Below are 22,674 nucleotides of genomic sequence, written 5' to 3'. Positions count from 1 at the left end.
CAAGGCCAGGCTGGACAGGGCTTGGAGCAGCCTGGGACAGTGGAAGGTGTCCCTGACTGTGGAACAAGATGTGCTTTAAGTTCTCTGCCGACTCAAACCATCCCATGATTCTGCAATCCTCAATTCCCCCAAGTTCCATAAGATTGGAAAGGGACTGGGAGCACCCTCAGCAAAGGCAAGAGAGCTCCAAATCCCAGAGGAAGAGGCCTGATGCTGCCATGCTCAGCAGGGTAGGAAATGCCATTTTCCTGCTCCCCAGCTGCCTGTGAGCTGCAGGAGGTGGGTGATCTCCAGGGCTCTCCCAGCCAAGGAAGCTCTGGCACTCACCTTTCCTGTGGGACACCTGGGGACTGTGGCTTCCCTGGGAATGGCACTGGGAGGTGCCCTGGGCATCCCTCGGTGTGCTCTGCAGAAATTGGACTTAAAGTAATTCTACAAGCCCCCAGCACAGCCTGTCAGAAAATTGGGAATGAAGGCATCCAGTGTGTTTGGGTGTTTTGTTAACAAACCCTTTCCTAAGATATCTCCACGTTTTTCATTTGGTTCTTCTGCTTGGGCAGTTGGAGCTGGGCATTGGGCTGGATGGAAATCCAGAACTTGCAGGAGTTGTGTTTTCAGGCTGGTTTTTCAGCTGAGGAGAAATTTGGGTCAGTAGCCGTGTTTTCCTCGTGGTTCCATTATAAGTTCCTTCCATTTGTGCAGATGAACCAATTTTGGTGACTTTGGGAGGTTTCAGGTGTTGTAGGACTCGGGGAACGCTGTGACATTCTCACAGGCTGTCCTCCAGACAATTCTCCACAACTTTCCAAAAGCTTGTCCAGGAGCTTCTGTGCTCTCCTGGTGACAGCAATTCCCAGGATCTCCCAGTGTGGATTTGCTCAGTGTTCCCAAATGGGAATTCTTACCAATTAATCATCCTGAGCAGGTTTGGATAGATGTTTTTATCCTGTGAAGTTCATCCTCCTACAGCAAATGTTACACCAGGAGGAGCAGCTGCCCTTTTCCTTGGAAAAAAACTCAATTTTCCAGCCCCAAAGAATTCTGTTTGCTCGGTTAGGGGTTATTCTGGGTTTTGGGACTCACGGGGAGTTCAGTTTGCACATGGAGCAGGATTTGTTTGCTGGGAAAAGCTGATGTGAGGATAACTGGAATTCAGGGCTTGGCGAGGGCCGGCAGAGGGAGTGTGTGAGCCCGAAATCCTCCTCATTTCCTACAAAATTTAGGGGATTTCGGGAACACGGGAAAAGGGAGCAGCCCATTATTGAACCCGAGCAGCTCCTCAGCTGCCAGGGCTTGGCAAGGCAGATTTTGGCAGGTTTGAAAAAAATCCAACTCTTTTAAGGGTAATAATATTGTCCAAAACCTTGGAAATCCTCCAAATCCATACATCCATAACAAATGGAGGGGTTGGGGGATGGTGGAGATTTTGGATTTTTTCATGGCTTTCTGCAGGGATATTTAAAGATTGTCTTTTTTGGTGTGGAAAGGGAAATACAGAACTCACAGGAATTGTCTTTTTAAGACTTGTTTTTGGTGTGAGCAGGACAAGGCTGGATTTTTGGGGCAGTTGAAATGTTTACCTCATGGTTCCATTATAAATTTCCTGCATATTATTTCATATTTATTAAGAATTTTTTAAAGCTTTGGAATAATTTATGAGGTTTTGTAATAATAATAATAACAATAATGAGGATTTCCCTACATACACCTCAAGTGTGGTGTCATTAAACTCCGCTGCTTCCCCTTTTTCTGTGAACTCCACACCAAAAAGTCCCTCAAACAGCATCTCCCTGATTTGTATTCTGCCAATAAATCCAGGATAACCCCCAACATTTTCATTCTGGTTTTCAGTGCATTCATTTTGTGGGAAAACAGATTCAGCAGGATTTATTTGTAGGTTGCTGTGCTGTTTGTGCAATAAATCCTGCTGTGTAATGTCACACTGTTGCTTATTTTTTAACTGAAATCTCAGAAAAAGCCAAGCAGAAATCTGGAATAGCAAAATCACTGGTCTGGGAGGAATTCCTGGCATCTGTTATAAGAAATATCAACCAAAATTCAGCTGCAGTGGTGCTGTTCCAGGACACTGGGCAGCAGTAAAAATGATGTGATTTGGAATTTTTTCCCAAAGCCCGCTGTTCTAACAGGCAAAACCATCACAGGGAGGTTGTGTTAACAGAGAAATGGTGGAGTTTTCAACCTTGCAGATGGAATTTAGGAATCCTTTCTTCTCCTGGATGACTTGTATGAAAGAAAAACAATCTTGTGTTGGGAAAAAAAAAGGGGAAAGCAGTTCTTTGAAGAGCCCTTGGAGTTGCCTGTTTTGCAGGGATAAGGAGTGTCTGTGGTGCCAGTATTCCGAGGTCTTGCTCTGCACAGACAGGATATTGCTCATCCCATAGCTTCCCAGAGGCTGTATTTTCTTTTTTGGACTAAAATCTGCTTTTTTTTTCCCCATTGTTGAGCTTGCCTGGCAGTTGATTTCCAAAAGGATCAGTTCCAGTTGCTGCAGGTTAGGGAGGACTGGGAATGTTGTTTTATTTAACGGTGTTTATCCCAGTCCTGAGTCCTGTGGTTCCCACGGACCTTACATTCCCTGTGCTGCTGCTTTTATAAAATATCATGCTGCTCCTCGGAAATAGTGTTGAATTTTCCTCTTTTCACCTCAGAAGAAGTCTCAGGGCTTGTTTTAGGGCAGAACAGGAGCAGAGAAAGCTGCAGGTGAAGTCCAGGCACAGCTGGAGGGAAAACACTGAAAATGTGGAAAAAAATCCTTCCCATAGAGATAAGATTTTTTTAAAAGGAAAAAGGAACCGTTTCTGTCTGATGGAAGAGGATTTTTATTTGAACTGGGGCAGAGAATCAGCCAGAGTGGGGCTGTCCCTGGAGTGCCCCCCTGGAGACGTGGAAAAAGCCATTCCCAAATATGAGGAAGAGTCTGGAGCAGGTTGGAGACTGTTGCTGCCTTCCACCCCTACATTTCCACCAGGGCAATGAAATCCCTCTCTCCTGGCAGCCCAAGCCCTGGGCCAGCCAGGCTGGGTCCTCTCACACACCTGGAATGTTTTATTCCTGGTGGGAGCAGCACTGCAGCTCCTCTGCTGCTGTTTGGAGTGAGCATTCCCTGTGTGTGCAGAGCTCTGACTCAGGATGAGTGCTCAGCCTCCCAACAGCTTGCCCTTGGAGGCTTTTTTCCATAAAATCCATAAAAAGAGAGGGGAAAGGCAGGTTAAAAACCCTGCAAGTTCAAAACCCTGCAGGTTCAAGCACTTCCTGAAGCAGCTGGAAGTTGTGGAGAAGAGGAGGCAGCTCGGGAGGGAACCACCAGTGCCACCCATGCCTGAGCTGGGACGAGGAGAGGGACCTGCAGGTAGGAAAAGCTCCTTGGACCAAGCAGGGATTTGCAGGAGCAGGTTTTGAGCAGTGCTTCAACCCAGTGGGGTTATTTTTGCCTGCATTTAATATTCCTCAGCTGTTAGTTCCAGATAATTACTTTAGGAATAAATAGCAGGTTCTTAACTAATTTCAGGAGGGGAGAGAGGGAAAATTGAAGTGCTCTGAAAGGAGGAAAAGGATTATGAAGTGTTTTGCCAGCTGGCAGAGACAATGCTTTTAGGAAAGGGCTGGCAGATTCCATCGGCACCGGCAGAGCTCTGCTCCTGCTGCCCTTCCAGCGCTTCCTGTCCTGCCTCCTTCCTCCTTGCTGCAGCTCCAGGCTGATTCCTGAAGGCCCCAAAACCTTCCTAGTGCTGGGATAAACAGGCATTTCTCTGGGACCAGCAGGGCTCTGGGGTGCAGATTATCATGGAATGTTTGGGGGCTCAATCCGATCCCGGAGTTAATTGGATTGCAGCTACTTTGGAATGAGACAAAACTGCTTAAATCTCTTGGTTGCAGCTTTTTGAGTGCTCAGAGATTCATTTTAGCCCAGGTACAAAGTGGAGCCCAGCATGGTGCAAGCAGAGAGCACCTGGAGAGGCAGGATGAGGGAGAAAGCACCTCTTGCATCACCCCAAAATGCAGGAACACTCAGTTCTGCTCCTGGAATAACCAGTAAAACCGCAGGTGTGGGATTTTCCCTCATGGATCTGCTGAATAACTGGCAGCAGGAGCTGCTGGGATGCTTTAGCTCTTTTTTTGCCAGCTGCCTGGGTTCTTTTTCCTTTTCCTGTACTGGAACAGGGTTTTGGGACAGGGCTTTGCTTTGTATTCCAGGAGTGGTTATTCCCAGCCCGCTGTTCCGACAGAATCCACATCCGTGGCAGGTCAAGCTTGGAGGGTTATTTTGACAGCGAGCTGCCTTTTGGGAGCTGAGTTTATTGCTGGCCTTGTTTTCCTTCTGAAAAAGAACACAGTGTGGGTGTGAAAACTCTGAGGATGGTTATTCCTTATGCTCAAACGTTTAGGAAACAAGGATTTACCAAAGGAGATGCTTTGGTATATTTATAATATTATCAAGTGGCTTGGGAAGAGAAGACAAAACTCCGTGGAGCTTCTCCATCCTCAGATATGCTATTTGAGGCTCCTCCCGCTGTTTTAAAATTGGCCTGAAAGATTATTTTTGTTGTTTTGTGTCTGGGATCAGCCTGACGTGTTGGGTTATTCCAGAGGATGGAAATTGGGATTTATTAGCTGGAAAACACCTCTTTCTAGTGGATGTGCATTCCTGCACTTCCCATTACTCTCTCTAGCAGGATTTGGACATTATTTAGAGCACAAATAAAGGACAGATAAAAGTAGTTGGGATTACACAAGGTCCTGACAACTCTCCAGCCCATCACCATCTGCAGGGTCCTGCTGTCCCCAGGCAAGAGAAAAAAACCCCCTACTTGGGATTCTGGCAGGGCTTCAGGGTGGGGATGGAAACCTCTGCCTGCCGAGGAGCTGCTGCGAGTTCCCAGGCTGGGAGGAAGGGAGGGACAGACCCTCCTGCCCTTCTGTATCCTGAGCAGGAGCACGGCCCCATCCCAAACAGGAGCACAGCCCCATCCCAAACAGGAGCACAGCCCCATCCCAAACAGGAGCACGGCCCCATCCCAAACAGGAGCACAGCCCCATCCTGAGCAGGAGCACAGCCCCATCCCAAACAGGAGCACGGCCCCATCCCAAACAGGAGCACAGCCCCATCCCAAACAGGAGCACAGCCCCATCCCAGACTGGAGCACGGCCCCATCCCAAACAGGAGCACAGCCCCATCCCAAACAGGAGCACAGCCCCATCCCAGACTGGAGCACAGCTCCATCCCAAACAGGAGCACGGCCCCATCCCAGACTGGAGCACAGCCCCATCCCAGACTGGAGCACGGCCCCATCCCAAACAGGAGCACGGCCCCATCCCCGAATGGAGCACGGCCCCATCCTAAACAGGAGCACGGCCCCATCCCAAACAGGAGCATGGCTCCATCCCAAACAGGAGCATGGCTCCATCCCAAACAGGAGCATGGCTCCATCCCAAACAGGAGCACAGCCCCATCCTAAACAGGAGCACAGCCCCATCCTAAACAGGAGCACGGCCCCATCCCAAACAGGAGCACGGCCCCATCCAGAGCAGGAGCACAGCCCCATCCCAAACAGGAGCATGGCCCCATCCCAAACAGGAGCACGGCCCCATCCCAAACTGGAGCACGGCCCCATCCCAAACAGGAGCACAGCCCCATCCCAGACTGGAGCACGGCCCCATCCTAAACAGGAGCACGGCCCCATCCCCGACTGGAGCACAGCTCCATCCCAAACAGGAGCACAGCCCCATCCCAGACTGGAGCACAGCTCCATCCCAAACAGGAGCACGGCCCCATCCTAAACAGGAGCACGGCCCCATCCCAAACAGGAGCACGGCCCCATCCCAAACAGGAGCACGGCCCCATCCCAGACTGGAGCACAGCTCCATCCCAAACAGGAGCACGGCCGCATCCCAAACAGGAGCATGGCCCCATCCCAAACAGGAGCACAGCCCCATCCCAAACAGGAGCACAGCCCCATCCCAAACAGGAGCACAGCCCCATCCCAAACAGGAGCACGGCCCCATCCCAAACAGGAGCACGGCCCCATCCCAGACTGGAGCACAGCTCCATCCCAAACAGGAGCACGGCCCCATCCCAGACTGGAGCACAGCCCCATCCCAGACTGGAGCACGGCCCCATCCCAAACAGGAGCACGGCCCCATCCCAAACAGGAGCATGGCTCCATCCCAAACAGGAGCACAGCCCCATCCTAAACAGGAGCACGGCCCCATCCCAGACTGGAGCACGGCCCCATCCCAAACAGGAGCACAGCTCCATCCTAAACAAGAGCACAGCCCCATCCTAAACAGGAGCACGGCCCCATCCCAGACTGGAGCACGGCCCCATCCCAAACAGGAACACGGCCCCATCCCAAACAGGAGCACAGCCCCATCCCAAACAGGAGCACGGCCCCATCCCAGACTGGAGCATGGCCCCATCCCAAACAGGAACACGGCCCCATCCCAAACAGGAGCACAGCCCCATCCCAAACAGGAGCACGGCCCCATCCAGAGCAGGAGCACGGCCCCATCCCAAACAGGAGCACGGCCCCATCCCAAACTGGAGCACGGCCCCATCCCAAACAGGAGCACAGCCCCATCCCAAACAGGAGCACGGCCCCATCCCAGACTGGAGCACGGCCCCATCCCAAACAGGAGCACAGCCCCATTCCAAACAGGAGCACAGCCCCATCCCAGACTGGAGCACGGCCCCATCCTAAACAGGAGCACGGCCCCATCCCCGACTGGAGCACAGCTCCATCCCAAACAGGAGCACAGCCCCATCCCAGACTGGAGCACAGCTCCATCCCAAACAGGAGCACGGCCCCATCCTAAACAGGAGCACGGCCCCATCCCAAACAGGAGCACGGCCCCATCCCAAACAGGAGCACGGCCCCATCCCAAACAGGAGCACGGCCCCATCCTAAACAGGAGCACGGCCCCATCCTGAGCAGGAGCACCAGCAGCACTGACTCCATGCTGTGCCAAGATGGAAGCCAGACAGGCACTACCCAACCATGGATGCCTTTGCTTGGAAAAGGCCCAGCCCTCCATTCTTTCATTATTTTTTAGCTCAATTCCGCTTTTCCCTTCCCTCAGTCCCTGGGAGTTCCTGCCTGTGGGGCTGTGTGGGGCAGGTTCGGGGCAGCAGCAGCAGCAGCAGCAGTGCCTGTGTCACAGCGTTTGGGTTCCAGCCTCCCCTGCCACAACAATGACTCCAGCAGGGATTTCTGACACGGGAAACGTGCTGTGTTCTGCTGTGGTTCCTCCCGTGGTTCCTGCCACAGATTGACAGCCATGTGGATTTTCCAAAGCTACTTCATCAGGGAACCTGACAGCAGTGGGGACTGGTGCTGTCGCCTGTCATTTTCCTGGGCATGAATTGGTTGCCATGGAAAGCTTTCCCACTCTGTGTCTCACCACCTGCCATTCCCACGGCATGGGAAACCCTGGATTAGTAACAGCAGCTCAGGTTATTCCTGAGAAATGAACCTCCTTTATAAATCAGATCGATGACCCAAGCTGATGGTTTAACATGGGGTTTGTTACCAGGGTATTTCTGTATCAGGATATTTCTTTATCAGGATGTTTCTATATCAGGATGTTTCTGTATCAGGATATTTATCCTGCTCAGTAACCCACGTTAAACAATGACATCAATAACTTCAAATCCTTCCAGCTGCATTTTCTGGGTTAGGGTTTGGAAAAAATAATGATAATATTCTTATATTGGAGGATGTCAGGGAAAAGCTGTCGTGTCTTCCCTCTTGAGGAGCTAATTTGCTTCCTGGCTTGCTGCAGGTTGGATTTATCCTATGGACTCTGTGGATCTGCCTCCATTAATCCTGGTCAGTTCGGGGCTGGAGGTGGCTGAGCAGCCTCTGCCTTGTGGACTTGAGAGGAACCCAGGCTGAGTGATGCAAGAAGGGGAGCTTGCCCTGATTTAGGTCTTTTCCTCGTGCTAGGAAAGGATAAAAAGGGAATTTCTGGAAAAGAAAGCCCCGTGTCATCCCCAGGAGCTGTTACTGTGGTTTGGGATCCAGGAGCACTCAGGGAGCAGCTGCTCCCTTGGTCTCCACTCAGCCACCTTGGGAGGGAAAAGTGCTGCTGCTCTGCTCGAGACAGGCTGGCTGCTTCCTGGAAATGGAGCCAGGGGTTTGCCTTGCCGTGGCAGGCATGGATTTAACCTCACGTGGTGCCAAGGGCCCAAACTGGACACAGCCACTTGTTAAGGTGGATTTATGTCATGATACTTTTCTGTCATCGAGGTGTTGCCTTACACTTGGGGTGTTGGGAATAGCTGGAGATACAACCTCTGCTATCCCAGCCTTCCATCAGCAGTAAATCCTGGGGGGATTTGCTTTCTTCACCTACTGCCAGCCAGGCCTGTGTGCAGGTATTTCACAAATAAAAGGAAAAGGGTGGTGAAAACGAGGCAGGGCATTTTTCCCCCACAAGGAGCTGTTTGGGCTGAAACAGCCTCGCTGGCAGAACAGGTTCCACGGGGCAGAGGGACTGTGAATGTCGCTGTGATCCTGTCTCACCTCGGGTGAGATTCCACAGGGATCCTTTCCCCATCCCAGCTGGGCCCCACGGGCAGGGCAGGGCGATGTCTCCTCTGCCCAGCGAGGGAGCAGCAACTCCAGGGGTTTGGCTTTGGCTCTCTGCTTCCCACTGGAGGCAGCAGCAGGGTGGGGAGAGATGGAGTGACCTGGGAAAGCCGTTGCTAAACCCTCAGCTGCTGCAAAACTGCACAGCCACGTTCTGCACACAGTGATTGCTGTGCCAGAGCCCTGTGGCGTGGCACACACCTCTCGGTGATGCTCCCTGTGACCTCCCCACTGTCCCTTTGCCAGCAGTGACGTGGGATGCCATGGCCAGCTCCTCGGACAGTGACGATGACGGGTTCATGGCCGTGGATGCGGAGGACGCCGCGGTGGAAGGGACGATGGAGCAGGAGGATGAGCCCCACGCCGAGCTGGAGGTGGAGGAGCCCAGGCCCAGCTCCAGATCGATGCTGGAGCTGCCAGAAGAGGTTTTGGAATACATCCTGTCCTTCCTCTCTCCCTACCAGGAGCACAAAACCGCCGCCCTTGTCTGCAAACAGTGGTATCGACTGATTAAAGGTACGAGTGATGGCAGCAATTTCTTTACTCTGGGGCTTGGAACCCAGATCTCTTTTACCTTTGCCTCTTGTTTTCCGCTCAAACTCTGAAATCTGGCTTTTGTGAAATCCTAACAGCCACGGGATCCCTGGCTTTGCTCAAAGAGGGCCTGTAGCTGTGCAGAATTGAACCCCTCGGCCTCTCTCAGGGTAGAAAACCCAGAGAGGCCGTGAATTCCCATCCTGGAAGTGTCCAAGGCCAGACTGGACAGGGCCTGGAGTGATCTGGGATAGTGGAAGGTCCCACCCTTGGCAGGGGTTGGAGCTGGATGAGCTTTGAGGTCTCTTCCAGCCCAAAATAAAACAAAGCCCAAGCCCCACGACAGAGCAGCTCCTTTGCTGCCTTTGGGTGCTCCCAGTGCTGCACTGGTGACCTTGGATTGCAGCCTTCTCCTCAAAGCCCCTGCCAGTGTCCCATGGCTGATGTGGCTTTAATTGCGCTTCATTTGTGTCTTGCTCAGTAATTAACATTCCCAAAGCTGCTGCTTTCAACAGCCCTGGCTCTGGTTCTTACAGCTCTGCTGGAGATAAGTGCAATATAAAATCTGCATGAGTAGGGATGTGCATATTCCAGCTTCCTGGAAGAGTAGCCCAGAGACACAGATCCTTCCTTTGCCTCCACACATTCATTCCAGAGCCTCGTGGGGGTATTTTAATGCTGGAGAAATATGATACAGCAAATAAGGAGGGAAAATTTGGACAAGGATACAAGCAGAACCTCCTGCTTCGTTTTATTTTAATAGACTGGGTGATTTCTGGTAGGATTCTGTTGGGTGCGTGCTTTAATCACGAGCTTCGTTTAAAAACAAGGAGTTTCAGAGGAGAGGAGAGCATTGCAATCCTAGGAAATGGGACAGGTTTCTACACAAGGGGAATGTGTTCCTTCTGGAAAACAGGAGTGGGTGTCGGGTGAGGAATGCCCCTGGCAGATTGTGGGGTGATGGCTCATTTATGGATTTCTCCTCATCTGAAAGATTCCAGGCATTTCCCACTTTGCCCAGAGCTGAACAGGCTGGGGGTTAAAAAACCACAGCTACCCCAGCAGGGATCATGGCCCAAAATGAGTCTTTTTGTGCATCCTTTTGGGGCAGCAGCTGCCCACAGCCCTGGGGAAGGGCCTTTTCCAAGTGGCTGCTTGGCTGTTTCCTGGAGTGGCCTGCAAGGGATGGACAAACACCTGGGATTCAGCCCAGAGGGATGTGGGGAACATCCCTGGAGCCCAGGGATGAGCAGCCAGGGGCACAGCGTGGCTTTGGGCTGTGTCACCTCTCAGGGGACAAGTGGTGCCGGGCAGCTGGGCCCTTCTGGGGCAATTCCAGCCAAAAAAAGGTCTGGAACCACCACCTGCGAGCTGTGCCCAGAGAGGTCACTCGAGGTAAACAATTGATTCGTGTTCTCCTGGTTAATTTTTCCTGTTTGCCAGGATGCATCTGCTGTGCACTGCTGGAGCTCACATTCCCTTTCCCGTGTGACTCTCAGGGATCAGCTTCTCGAGGACCCCAGGCTTTATTTTTTAATTAAAAAAAACCCTTCCTGCTTTATATCCCGGAGTGGGATTTCTTGCTGGGGGTGTTCCTGGCACAGGGCTCGGGGAAGGACTCTTGGCAGGTTGTGGCATCCTCAGTGCAGGTGCCACCAAGTGTCTGCTGAGCTGCTGCTGCTGCCAGAAACCTTCTCCAGACCCTTCTGTCTCCTCAGGGAGCAGCCTCTGGCCCCTCCCAGCACCCTCACACAGTGGCAGCTGCTGACTTCCCCGTTTGCAGAGTTCCCTTGTCTTTATTCCTTTAACCCCCTGCATTCCCAGCGTGTTTCTAACCCAAACACGGGGGTTTGCAGCTGTCCCCGTGCAGGCACAGTTTGTTCCCAGCCTTGCTGACATTGTTCTCTCCCCAGGTGTGGCCCATCAGTGCTACCACGGCTTCATCAAGGCAGTGCAGGAAGGGAACATCCAGTGGGAGAGCCGCACTTACCCCTACCCCGGCACCCCCATCACCCAGCGCTTCTCACACAGTGAGTATCCAGGAATCTCCTCCCTGGAATCCTGCTGGGAGCTGCCTCCCTCAGGGGCTGGCAGTGCCATCCCTGGAATTCTGCTGGGAGCTGCCTCCTTTGGGGGCTGGCAGTGCCATTCCCTGGAATCCTGCTGGGAGCTGCCTCCTTTGGGGGCTGGCAGTGCCATTCCCTGGAATCCTGCTGGGAGCTGCCTCCCTCAGGGACTGGCAGTGCCACACATGCTTCCCTCAGGGCTGGCAGTGCCACACAGGGGCTGGCAGTGCCACACGTGCCTCCCTCAAGCTGGCAGTGCCACAAGGGGCTGGCAGTGCCACACAGGGGTTAGCAGTGCCACACGTGCCTCCCTCAAGCTGGCAGTGCCACACGTGCTTCTCTGGGGGCTGGCAGTGCCACAAAGGGGTTGGCAGTGCCACACAGGGGCTGGCAGTGTCACACAGGGACTGGCAGTGCCACACGTGCTTCCCTCAGGGCTGGCAGTGCCACAAGGGGGTTGGCAGTGCCACAAGGGGGGTTGGCAGTGCCACACAGGGACTGGCAGTGTCACACGTGCCTCCCTCAGGGCTGGCAGTGCCACAAGAGGGTTGGCAGTGCCACAAGAGGGTTGGCAGTGCCACAAGGGGGCTGGCAGTGCCACAAGGGGGCTGGCAGTGCCACACGTGCCTCCCTCAGGGCTGGCAGTGCCACAAGGGGGTTGGCAGTGCCACACAGGGGCTGGCAGTGCCACAAGGGGGTTGGCAGTGCCACAAGGGGGTTGGCAGTGCCACAGGGGGGTTGGCAGTGCCACACAGGGCCTGGCAGTGCCACAAGGGGGTTGGCAGTGCCACAAGGGGGTTGGCAGTGCCACAGGGGGGTTGGCAGTGCCACACAGGGGCTGGCAGTGCCACACAGGGACTGGCAGTGTCACACAGGGGCTGGCAGTGCCACATGTGCCTCCCTCGAGGCTGGCAGTGCCACATGGGGTGTTGGCAGTGCCACAAGGGGGTTGGCAGTGCCACAAGGGGGTTGGCAGTGCCACACAGGGGCTGGCAGTGCCACACGTGCTTGTCTAGGGGTTGGCAGTGCCACAAGGGGGTTGGCAGTGCCACACAGGGGCTGGCAGTGCCACAAGGGGGCTGGCAGTGCCACAATGGGGTTGGCAGTGCCACACGGGGGTTGACAGTGCCACAAGGGGGCTGGCAGTGCCACAAGGGCGTTGGCAGTGCCACACAGGGGCTGGCAGTGCCACACAGGGGCTGGCAGTGCCACACATGCCCATCACCGCCAGTATTCAGTCAACAGCTGTGCCAGCACTCGGCACAAGAGCAGGGATTTGGGAGCTGCTGGTCATGGCGGGCTCGTTGGTCCTGGGAAATGCTGCTGGGGAGGAAACAGGGTGGGATTGTGGCTTTCTGGTTGTGCAGGGATCTTTCTGCAGCTCCCCAGGCTGGAAAACTCTCCCAGATCATGGAGTCAGCCCTTGACCAAAATGTGTCCCCACGTGCCACATCCAGGGGTGGCGACTCCAGCACTGCCCTGGGCAGTCTGTGCCAGTGCCTGACCCCCATGCCATGAAGGGCTTTTCACAATATCCAGCTTAAATCTCTGCTGGCACAGCCTGGGGATGTTGCCCTTGTCCTGTCCCTGTTCCTGGAGCAGAGCCTGACCCCCCCCGGCTGTCCCCTCCTGTCAGGAGCTGTGCAGAGCCACAAGATTCCCCCTGAGCCTCCTTTTCTCCAGGCTGAGCCCCTTTCCCACCTTCCTCAGCCTCTCTTGGGGCTCCAGCCCCTTCCCCAGCTCCATTCCCATCCCTCAGTGTCCTTCATGTCCTGAAGCACCCAGAGCTGTCCCCAGGATCTGCACCTGAGCTTTGTGCCCTCCCTCAGCCCCTGGGCTGGAGTCATTCCCACCAAAGCCTGTGGATTTTGGGAAGTGCAGCACTCTGATGGGCACCAGCTGCTTGCACAGGTCCTCTGCATCTGTGAGGAAAACTGGGAATTCTGCAGTGTGTGGGCTCACATGGAGCAGAGCTGCAGGTGGATTTGCTGACAGAAGAGAGTGATTCAGTCAACAGCACCTCTCAATGTTTGGGTTAATTCTTCCAAGATTCTGGAAAAGAACAGAGGAGAAAAGATACCTAAACAGAGTGCCTTTGAGGGAAAGGTATTGAAATAATGATGTTCTTTGGAGTGCAGTAGCACTGAGCTGCCTCGGCTCGAACAAAAAAAGAAAACACAACAAAAATTCCTTCCTGTGACTTCAGCGCGGGGTCTGAGCCCTCTGGGGGACAGCTCTTCCAGGAAGCAAATTGCATTTTTCTGAGGGAGGATAAACACGGTGCAAGCCCTGCCATTCCAAGAGCAGCAGGCATCACATTTTCATCTTCCCAAGCAATAATTTATGAGGCAGCCGCGGCGCTGCCTCCTGCCAAGACAAGCCCGGGAGACGCTGCGGGGAGCTCTGGTGAAGTCATTGTGCTCTTCGAGATACCCTCTCCTTCCTGAAGGATGAAAAGGCTCCGCAGTTCACAGCTCATTTTTAGCAACGTTAGTGAAGTGCTTATTAACGAATTCACATTTGCATGTATTTCCCTTCAATTTTAGCAGCGTTTGGATGCTCGGGCCAGATAGAAATTGCCTGGAAAAGGCTCAGAGTTGCCCCAAAAAGCACTGTGTGCTCTTTCCTTTATCCTGCTGCCTACCACGGGTTTCCTGGCTGCAAAGTGAGTTGTCTCCCTAAATCCACTGCCCTCGGAGCGTGTAATCCGTATTAGCCTCGCTCGGTGACAGGGCCCCGGCTCTGCCCGGCCCCGCTGGCCACGGCAGCGTTATTAATGCACTTTGTGGGCACAAAGCTAATCTGGATTAACTTGTTTGCTGACTTAAACGGATTGGTTTGTGAGCAGCTGCCCAAATGTGCAGCCTCTGCTTTCCCTGCAGCAGCATTCCGTGCCTGCGGGCCGGATTCCAGCCTTAAAGCCGAGCTCCAAATCTTTGTCAGTTCCGGAAAGTCAAACTCTGAACCTCTGAACTGTCACCTAAAATCCCAAGGGATGACGGTGAGCTGAGGTGGAGGGAACAGGAGTTTGGGCAGTGAGGAGGGAGCAGGCAGGACTAGCAAAGGGATGAGTGATTTGCTGGTTTTTGTGGGAAGACGTCACCGCCCAGGCACGAGTCAGTGCTGCCATCAAAGCTCCGTCTGGGGCTCGCTCTCGCTTCCAGGAATTATTAGAACTATGCCAGAAGTTCTCACAGGGAGCACAAACGGACAGGGAGGGGAATTCTAAGCAGCTGGAAGTCAACCAGTCTGCTCTCAGTCCTGAAGGGAGGAATGGCAGAAGTGCTTGATAAGGAATAGTGAATGGAAGGCGATGCCTGGCAGGGATCACAGCGCTGACAACAAACTGCACGGGCTGTCACTTTTCCAAAAGGCTGCAAAACTGCAGGACATGAAACATCAATAATGCTGGGTGTTCAGGAGTAGAAATCCCCCGTGTTTGGGGTTTTTTGGATGATGTTTGCAGGAGTCACCGAGCTGTTTTATGTATGAACCTGCGAGGTCGCAGCAGGGCGATGAGTCACAGGGTGAAATCACTGCCCGCAGTCGGAAAAAGATGTCAGGAGGCTCAGGAATGCAGAAACGGAAAAGCAGCAAAGGAATGCCGACCCTTGTGCCAGGGATATTGATCCTTTGCTGGAGGAGTGACTAATTTTAAGCACTGATTTATTGTTTTTGTTTCCAAGGAGCCTGGGGTTGGTGGCACCACTGGGATGAGTAATTACAGCAATTTGTGGGTTTGACGAACCCGTTGGGAGCGGTGACAGCTGGAATGTTTGTTTTACAGGATGGGCTGCTCCTGGAGCAGAGCTGTGGCTGCTCCCAGCACCCAGACTTGCTCAATATCCCCGGATTTTGGCTGCACCCAGGCCCTGCACTGCAAGGAGCAGGACAATGGCATTTTAGGGAGTGAGGAGATGGAGATGGAGATAGAAGGAGATGGGAAAGCTGGGGGTGCTCACCTGGAGAGGAGAAGCTCCAGGGAGAGCTCAGAGCCCCTTCCAGGGCCTGAAGGGGCTCCAGGAGAGCTGGAGAGGGACTGGGGACAAGGGCTGGAGGGACAGCACACAGGGAATGGCCCCCACTGCCAGAGGGCAGGGCTGGATGGGACATTGAGAAGGAATTGTTCCCTGTGAGGGTGGGCAGGCCCTGGCACAGGGTGCCCAGAGAAGTTGTGGCTGTCCCTGGATCCTTGGCAGTGCCCAAGGTCAATACCAAAGGCTGTTACCCTCCAATCCATGTAGGAATGGGATTTACAGCTCAGACAGCTCCTTCCCATCTCTCCAGTGGGAAGTACAGCCCTTGAATTTGGATGGGTGAATTGATTTTGTGTTCTCTGAGTTTCAGAAGTCCATGCTCTTTGATTATGGTGAAGGGAATGTGCTCTCCATTTGGTTTTCCCTCCCCAGTCAGCTCTGCTCTGGCTATCGGCTGCTCCAGGTTAAAATCTCCAATGGTTCATTGCTCAGGACAGGGGAGTCAGGAGTGTGCTCAGAACCAGAACCTCTGCTCCCCCTGAGCATCAGTGTCTTCAAACACCAGAATTCCTGATTCCTTTGCAAAGATAAGCCACTTCTGCAGTGCTGAAACTCTGGGGGTCACTGAATTTTGCTAGGACATTAAAAAACCCCAACTAAATCCATTCAGTGTTTTCCACCCAAAGAAACCCTAAAACCATCAGGGACCTGCACAATTTCCCCCTGATTTGTTCTACGCCTGGTATAAACTATAAACATACCATGGAATCCCAGAATATCCTGAGCTGGATCCACAAGGATCATGCAAATCCAGCTCCTGACCCTGCACAGAGCAGCCCCCACAATCCCACTGTGGAATTCCCATGAGCTGGAATAAACTGCACTTTTCATTTTGCTTGCTTTTTCCTGGGTTTCCCTATTTTTTTTTTTTCCACTCAAGCTGCTCTGCCTTCCTTATCTTCAGCAGCTTAAAATTACTCTTAAAAGAAGTAGGAGAGCACAATCTCCGTGATTTTGATGTGGGGGGGTTATTCCACATGGAATTTTATGGGATACCCGGAATTCTGCCCAGCCTCCAAGCTGAGTGTGCCCTCCCTGCTCCATCTCTCAGTTCCCTCTTGCCAGAGGTACCTGGGTGCTGCAGACACTCTCTGCCAAAGGCAGACACTTCCATGGGTTTTGTTTTGCTGCTTTTTTTGAGCTTTTTTGGGGCCAAAATCTCTTGGGTGTCTTTGAGGGGTTGTCAAATGTGGTGTTCCCTCCCTGTTCCCCACCTGCCTGCCTCATCCTTCCCCACAGGGAGCAGAGGGAATGCCCGTGGATGATCCCGAGTTTTAGTTGGGGTGAAATCCTGGAGAGAGAGCAAATCCCAGGGCTGGGTGCACAGAGGGGTCTGTGAGCTGTGTGATGATCCGGCTCAGGGCAGGTCAGGGAGCTCAGTGCCTTAATCACAGCTAAGCTCGTTAATTACAGACCTCTAAGGCGGTTTTCTCTGCTCTCAGAGGAGCAGCTCTGCCTGAGGGATAATCCTCTTGGGAAGGTTCTTGCTGGAGCTTCACCAGGGGAGCCCTGTGGTTCTGGGGAGCTGGGGACACAGGGCAGTGACAGCTCTGTGGGGACAGCAGTGACAGGGCAGTGGGGACAGCAGTGACAGAGCTGTGGGGACAGCAGTGACAGGGCAGTGGGGACAGCAGTGACAGGGCTGTGAGGACAGCAGTGACAGGGCAGTGGGGACAGCAGTGACAGAGCTGTGGGGACAGCAGTGACAGGGCCGTGGGGACAGCAGTGACAGGGCAGTGGGGACAGCAGTGACAGCTCTGTGAGGACAGCAGTGACAGGGCAGTGGGGACAGCAGTGACAGCTCTGTGAGGACAGCAGTGACAGCGCTGTGGGGACAGCAGTGACAGCACTGTGGGGACAGCAGTGGCAGAGCTGTGGGGACAGCACTGTGGGGACAGCAGTGACAGGGCAGTGGGGACAGCAGTGACAGGGCTGTGGGGACAGGGCAGTGACAGCGCTGTGGGGACAGCAGTGACAGGGCTGTGGGGACAGCAGTGATAGCGCTGTGGGGACAGCAGTGACAGGGCTGTGGGGACAGCAGTGACAACTCTGGGGACAGCAGTGACAGCGCTGTGGGGACAGCAGTGACAGCTCTGTGAGGACAGCAGTGACAGGGCTGTGGGGACAGCAGTGACAGCGCTGTGCTCTCTTGCAGGTGCATGTTACTACGACCCCAACCAGTCCATGTACGTGTTCGGGGGCTGCACCCAGAGCAGCTGCAACGCCGCCTTCAACGACCTCTGGAGACTGGACCTCAACAGCAAGGAGTGGATCCGGCCCCTGGCCTCAGGTGAGCCCTGATGGAGCTTCCCCACGGCTCCGAGCTTATCCCACCAGGATTGGGCTGAATCCCAGGGAAATGTGGGGTTTGTGGCAGAGTCTGAGTCCTCAGCCCCGCCTTGGGGGTGTTTTCTGGGGAGCAGCTGGTCCCTGTCGTGCAGGGTGAGGGACAATCCCTGCAGCCACCAGAGCCTGTGGTGATAAGGCTGAGAAAATCAGGATTGTTCAGCCTGGGGAAGGCTGAGAGAGTTGGGATTGTTTATGCTGCAGTAAGCTAAGATGTGATGATTGTTCAGCCTGGAGAAGGCTGAGAGAGTTGGGTTGTTCAGCCTGGAGAGGAGAAGGCTCCAGGGAGAGCTCAGCCCTTTCCAGGGCTGCTGGAGCAATCCCTAGATCGGGGTGGCTCCGTGTGGTGGAAAAGTCTCTCCTCCAACCTGTGCTTCCAAAGAAAGGCTCAGCAGTCTCTGTTGTTCGGTCTCAAGGCAGTTTATTGCAAGTTATCTAAAAGATTTTCTTCTGGGGCTGCTGTGGTTTGCTCACAGCTCAGGCAGAGGCACACACACACCCTGACATCCCCTCTGACTCCCGACTGCTTCTTCTCTCCCCCTCTGCCCAGGGCTGCTGCTGTCTTTTATATGGTACATTAAGTGTTAAATGTTTATGGTTTTCCCCCAATGCCTATTACCTATATTAAATGGTGCTTTTCTATCTTTTATATGGTACATTACGTGTTACATGGTTACAGTTTTTCCCAATGCCCATTACCTATATTAAATGGTGCTTTTCTACTCTAAACCAATCAGTGAGTGCCAACATCACCAAGAACATGGAGGTAAGGAAGAGGAAAGAGGGAGGACAGGGCAGGCCAAAATCCCTCCATCTTAAAACCTCTGACCCCCATGTACAAAACCAAAACCCCCCTGTACAGCACTCAAAAATTCTTCCCTCTACTTTGTAACTACTTCTACTATAATATCTAAACTTTTGTGACTTCTTGTTCTTCCTGCAAGGTTGGTAAATCATTCCATGGCTCAAACCCAAAATCACAGCTGTGTCCAGCTGCCTGCCAGGGTCTCAAATGCTTCTGACCTGGGCCTGGAACCTCCAGAAATGTCTGAGGGACATTTTGAGTTCCGACAACAGAGCGTAAAGGGGCTCCAGAAGAGCTGGAGAGGGACTGGGCACAAGGGCTGGAGGGACAGGACACAGGGAACGGCTCCCACTGCCAGAGGGCAGGGATAGATGGGAGATGGGGAGGGAATTCCTGGCTGTGAGGGAGGGCAGGGTGGCACAGGGTGCCCAGAGCAGCTGTGGCTGCCCCTGGATCCCTGGGACAGTCCAAGGCCAGGCTGCAGCACCCTGAGATAGTGAAGGTGTCCCTGCCCCTGGCAGGGGGTGGCACTGGGTGTGTTTATGGTCCCATTCCGTGATTCCGTGGTGAGAGTCATTGTCCCAAAGCTGAGATTTTCTTTGCTCATTCCAGTGGCTCCCACTCCAGGTATTTTGGGGGGTGGAGCAGACAAGCCCATGCACGTGGGAGAGCGTGGGAAAGCAGGTTCATTCCTGCTGTCCAGGCACCCTCAGCCGGGCAGGAAAACACCACAGATTATTTCCCACACTGGTTTTTGTGCTGGAAATGTCACCCACAACAGTTTGGGTTTTTTTTTTTTCCTTTTAATTTCTGAATTCCACTGAAATAACTGTGAGGAAAGCAGAAGATTTGGGGGAAGCTTCTTGGGGCAGAGGGGAGAAGTCAGTGTTAGAGCAGCTGTTTGGCAGGAGGAGGAAGGAGAAAAGGAGCTCAGCATCCACCAGCATTCCTTACTGGGAACAGAATTCCCTGTCATGTGCCCCAAGTATTGTGGACTGCTCAGATATTGTTTATAAAGTATTTTCTTGTCTGACACTTAAGTCCTCCAAAATCCAGAGAATAGGGAGATAGAGGTGGAGAAGGATATAGAGGGAAAAGCTGGAGAAGAGAAGGATCCTGGGTGACCTCAGAGCCCCTTCCAGTGCCTGGAGGGGCTCCAGGAGAGCTGGAGAGGGACTGGGCTGGTGTCCCTGGGGAGTTTCCAGCTGTGAACACCTCCCTTGGTGCTCGGACATCCACCCACACTTGGTTTTGTGTCACGCAGCCCCTGTGGGACTCCCACAAGGGGAGAATGAGGGAGTTGTGGATTTAAACGGGGAAAAGGAACCTCCTGCCATCCACCCTGCCCTGCTGGGGCTGCAGAGGGGAGGATGCACAGCTCCTGGGCTCTGCAGAGCTCTCTCTGCCCCAGGCCGTGGATTCCTGCAGCCCGGGGAGCTCTTTCCTGTCCCGGTGCTGGGCACACAGAGCCCATCCCGCCGTGGCTCCTGTGGGAATGCGTGGCGGGGCTGGGTCCCACGGGAACATCCCCCGAGGAGATGTTCCTGCACCCTGTCATGGGCGAGGTGGGATCACAGCTGAAACTGCTCTGATTCCTGCTTTTCCAAAGGGATGAGTCAATCCCGGTGGGATCCCACAGCTCCTGCTCTTCCTTTGGGTGCCCCTGGGAAAGGAGAGCGGCTGGAGGGGGCAGAGCTTTGAAATGCTGGGATGTAAATAAGGCAGGAGAGGGCTTTTTAAAAGCAAAACCGAAGGGTTGACATTGATTGATTACCACTAATTGCTGTGGAGGAGTTCCCACACCTGCCCCACAGACTCCAGAACTCTGGGGTGAGATCCTGACTCTTTCCCAAGGCCGGGTCTTGCTCAGAGAGGTTCCCTCACCCTCCACATGTGCCCTCTTTAAGCATCTTCTCTAACAAGCCCTGGGCAGGGAATGGGAGCACAATGTCTTGGGCACAACTTCATCCCTTCCTGAGAGGCTTTTCCAGGAGAAGACACCCTTTTGTTGTTGTTGTTGTTGCTGTTTGTTCCTACCTGTTTTCATCCGGGTTTTCTGGCTCCCAGGCATGAGATGACATCAGAGCTGGATAATTCCCCTCTAGCCCAAGCTGCTTCATCTGGGAGTAAATATTTAGCCTTCAAAGAAATAATTTGCCTGGGTTTCTTTCGTCTCAGAGACGGAGGAGGGAGATAATTACTTCAAAAAACCCTAATTTTTGAGGTTTCAAAGTATTTTTTTGCTTAGATCTGAAACAATGGCTTTGACGTGTGACTGATGGGGCTGGAGCAGCACATGAGAGTTGGTGCCTGGCTCTTCTGGAGAGCTTTTGGTGGGATTGGAAGCTCTGGAAAGGAGGGTAGCAGGCAGCAGGATCTCTATTTTCAGAAGCTGTCTCCCAGCTCTTCTCCCTGGAGCTCTCCTGGCCATTGTGGAGCTGCTCCCACCCTTCCCATCCCACGCAGGATCTGCTGGAGCAGGAGCAGGATAATTACCAGCCCCACATGTGGGATGCTGCAGTGCTGTCCCAGGGTAGGTGGTCCCTGGCAGGCTGAGGCCTTTTCCATGTGGTGGGTTTGCACAATTAACCTGGGCAGTTGTTGGAATTTGAGCCCATCTGTGCTCAGGGCATCCTGGTGGAGGGCTGGGGGTGGTTTATGCTGGAATCTGTTTATCCAGCTGGAGGCCAGGGTGAGGCCCCACTCCTGTGAGTCCAGCTGGTTTCAGTGGTGAGAGTCCCTGGTGCTCCCCAAAAATGGGCTGAACAGCCAGGAAAGAAACCAAACCACATTTGAAACAGAGAGTTGCAGGACATTCAGTACCTGGAGGGGCTCCAAGAATGCTGGAGATGGACTTTGGACAAGGGCCTGGAATGCCAGAGGGCAGGGTCAGATGGGATATTGGGAAGGAATTGTTCCCTGTGAGGGGGATGAGGCCCTGGCACAGATCAGAAGTGTCCAAGGCCAGGCTGGACAGGGCTTGGAGCACCCTCGGACTGTGGGTGGTGTGGGGCTGGGACTGGATGGGCTTTAAGGGCCTTTCCAACCCAAAGCATTCCATGATTCCATGACTTCATGCCATGGGAGCTGCAGGGGGTTGTGGTGAGGCCTTTGCTGATGCTTGGATTCATCCCTGGATCTGCTGCCCTGCTGGCAAGGAGGGTTTGTCCTGCTGCCATGCAGGTCTGTGGCACTCTCCTGGTGGGCTCCCACCCCTCCCTGTGCAAGGGAAGCTGCTGGAAGCTCCCAGAGGAGCCTCAGGAGCTTTGGCACCATCTGAGCCTCCTGTCCATGCATCCTGCAGGGACAGCTCAGGCAGAACCAGGAGGGTCCCTGGGCAGGCCCTGCCTGGGCTGCTCCAGGCTGGGTCCCTGCAGGATTTGTCCCTCCTGGGCTCCTTGGTTCCAGTTCCTCAGAGTCCTGCACTTGGCCTCTCTGGGCCTGAGCCACACCAGAAAATGCCTTTTTGAATCAGGGAGGAAAAGGCCTGGAGCTCTGCTCTGCCAGGGGCTCGTGGCACAGAGGTGAAAAGCTTTTTTCCCTTCAAACTGAGCCAGGATGGTGATGGAAGGACCAGGGCTTTGCAGGGAGAGGCATTCCTGTAGGGTACATCCTCCTCTCGGGTCTGTTTTCTCATCCCCCTCCTGCTCCCAGCTGGGCAGGCAGGAGGGTTGGGAAGGGCCCTGTCCCTCCTGTCCCTGTGTGGTTTCCCTCTGCCAGGCTGGGATATCCCTCTCTGATCCCACAAAGGTTCAGGAGCCCCGAGGCTCCACTTTTCCTCTTGCTGGGAGGAGAATCCTGCTGCTGCTGCCCTGGGCCACCCTACCCCAGCACGGGCACCTCCCCAGGACCTCTCTCCTGGTGTTTCCTGTCCCTGCAGTCACCCTGAGGACATGGAAAGCTTCTCATCTTCCTCAGGGCTTGGGGATCAAACCTGGCTCAGAGGCAGAACCCCTCCATGTGAGGCTTTGATCCCCTCTGCCCTCGGGCCATGTCTGATCCTCCCTCCTTCTCCAGCCTGGAGTTTGTGCCTAAACCTGCTGGGTGGCCTTAGCAGGACGCAGTAAAACCCCTCTGCCAGCGGTTCCTCGTGGCTCAGCTCTTCCCCAGCCCCCTCCATGCCCGGAGTGGGAGGATCAGTTTCCCTTTGTGACCGAGGGGAAGGTGCCTTTGATGGTGTTGTGTCAACAAAAGCAGCAGCCCCAAGGAGGCAGGAGAGGCTCGGCAGAGACTGCTGGTGTCAGATGTGGTCCTGGTGGAGAAACCTCCCCGTCAGT

The 22,674-nt window shown here is 54.0% G+C and overlaps 1 protein-coding gene across 3 annotated transcripts in view; it reads left to right on the top strand.

The window, feature by feature from the left end:
• FBXO42 (F-box protein 42) overlaps positions 1 to 22,674 on the top strand; it is a 48,842-nt gene that overhangs the window by 8,791 nt on the left and 17,377 nt on the right. The window contains exons 2-5 of one of the 3 annotated variants that reach the window (XM_072917311.1): positions 8,856 to 8,983; positions 9,074 to 9,125; positions 11,057 to 11,173; positions 17,402 to 17,536. In XM_072917311.1, the coding sequence (XP_072773412.1) occupies positions 8,873 to 8,983; positions 9,074 to 9,125; positions 11,057 to 11,173; positions 17,402 to 17,536 (415 nt within the window). In that variant the 5' untranslated portion in view covers positions 8,856 to 8,872. Of the gene's footprint in view, positions 1 to 8,855; positions 9,126 to 11,056; positions 11,174 to 17,401; positions 17,537 to 22,674 lie in introns of all 3 variants that reach the window. The other 2 variants (XM_030289216.4, XM_030289213.4) reach the window with 2 other exon arrangements.

Source organism: Taeniopygia guttata, chromosome 21 (genome assembly GCF_048771995.1).
Source record: "Taeniopygia guttata chromosome 21, bTaeGut7.mat, whole genome shotgun sequence".
Lineage (NCBI taxonomy): Eukaryota > Metazoa > Chordata > Aves > Passeriformes > Estrildidae > Taeniopygia > Taeniopygia guttata.
Note: the sequence above shows the minus strand (reverse complement) of the source record. Positions and strands in the feature narration are given on the sequence as shown.